Here is a 1436-nt window from a genome sequence, read left to right as displayed (position 1 = left end):
CTGGGTCAACAAACGCTGATGTGCTATTTGTTTCGATTCACTCTGCACTGCACTTTTTGTTGTTCGAATCTCAAGTAGACAACATCACTCTGAACACAACAAATCTTTTAAGTTTGCATTTCATTCCGCTGGATCGTTCAATAGTGATCAAAATTGAAGTTTAAGGTATATAAATACATCTTGTGGGACCATCAAAACCTACACAGTGGTCTCTTTAAAGAAGAAAAGGATAGAAGAAAGCTATGAAAACCAGAATATTAACTTTAAAACAATAAAAAATTGAATTAAAAAAAAAAAAAAAAAGCGAAATTGATGATTACAACCAATAATTATAGCTCACTCACACCAAAATAAATAGTGAAATGAAAACGTGAATTCGAAGAAAGGATTACATAAAATTATTTAAAACAAATATGCAATTAATCCCCTTCTGTGCATTATATTATACTATATTTCATTTTCTCAAAGCAATATTTAATTTATAGAAGAAGAAAGGGTATTTGCATATTTCTTTCCATAAACTTATCTCGAAAAAAGCACAATTTTTTGAGTTCGTAATATAATTCATATTTAAGTAATAAAAATATCTTCAGAAATACTGTCGAGCTTCGGCAGCCACAGCCCAGCATCGCTTTGGCTCCGTACACGCCGTCCCCGCCGGCGGGAGGCCACCGGATATTTTTCTGGCGAGTTTTTCTTGAGAATTTTGTCGGCCTTTCCTGTAGGCAGTGAGGAGGCGGGGATCAAGAAATATACGGATCCACGCTTGAGCTCGGCGTCGGGGGAGAGGATGAGAATGCGGCGGCGGCGGCGGCCGTGGGGGGTGGCGGCGGCGGCGGCGGGCTTGGTGAGGACATGGTTGGGGTTGGTGTTGAGGACGTCGGCAGCGGTGATGCGGCGGCTGGCTGTGAGCTCGTCTATGGAGCCGTTGAGATGGACGATCCGGATGAGATCGAGCGCCCCGCAGGGAAGAACACAGGCCACCCAGCATCTCACGCTGTTAGCGTTGCCCATTCATATGAATAAATTAATTAAATTCCCAAATGGATCGATCAGACCCGTACCGGAGCGGACCTTCTTGTGTTTCTATATATATATATATATGTCATCCTGGATTAACTGTTCCTGGCTTAAAATAATCAAATTATTATTATTATTATTATTAGGGATAAATACAGTTCGATTTTCATGCGGACAGGGTTAAGTCATTGGATAACATATATTTAATAGCACATTATAACATATTATGACAGAGCATAATATATAAAATATAAGTATGTTATTAATTTTAACACAATATATATATGTACAGTATTGTGCACCATAAAAATTGTATAGCACATACTTTTATAATACACTATTGTCCCATAGTATATATTTTATATACTCCCTCCGTCTCATAACAAAGTATCCATTTTTCCATTTTAGTTCATCCC

General features: G+C 38.3%; 1 protein-coding gene across 1 annotated transcript; it reads right to left on the bottom strand.

Moving 5' to 3' along the window:
- Nucleotides 1-391: 391 nt before the first annotated feature.
- On the bottom strand, nt 392-1048 carry LOC127242338 (uncharacterized). The gene has a single exon (XM_051261839.1). It carries the CDS (start codon nt 1012-1014, stop codon nt 571-573), a length of 444 nt encoding a protein of 147 aa, XP_051117796.1. The 5' UTR covers nt 1015-1048; the 3' UTR covers nt 392-570.
- Between the last annotated feature and the right edge of the window lie 388 nt (nt 1049-1436).

This window comes from Andrographis paniculata, unplaced genomic scaffold (genome assembly GCF_009805555.1).
Source record: "Andrographis paniculata isolate CXL003 unplaced genomic scaffold, ASM980555v1 Contig86END, whole genome shotgun sequence".
NCBI classification, from domain to species: Eukaryota; Viridiplantae; Streptophyta; class Magnoliopsida; order Lamiales; family Acanthaceae; genus Andrographis; species Andrographis paniculata.
This window is presented reverse-complemented; position numbering and strand designations above follow the sequence as displayed.

What these genes read in the sequence shown, in the direction of transcription:
- LOC127242338 (XM_051261839.1), bottom strand. Translation starts at nt 1,014, where the DNA reads ATGGGCAACGCTAACAGCGTGAGATGCTGGGTGGCCTGTGTTCTTCCC.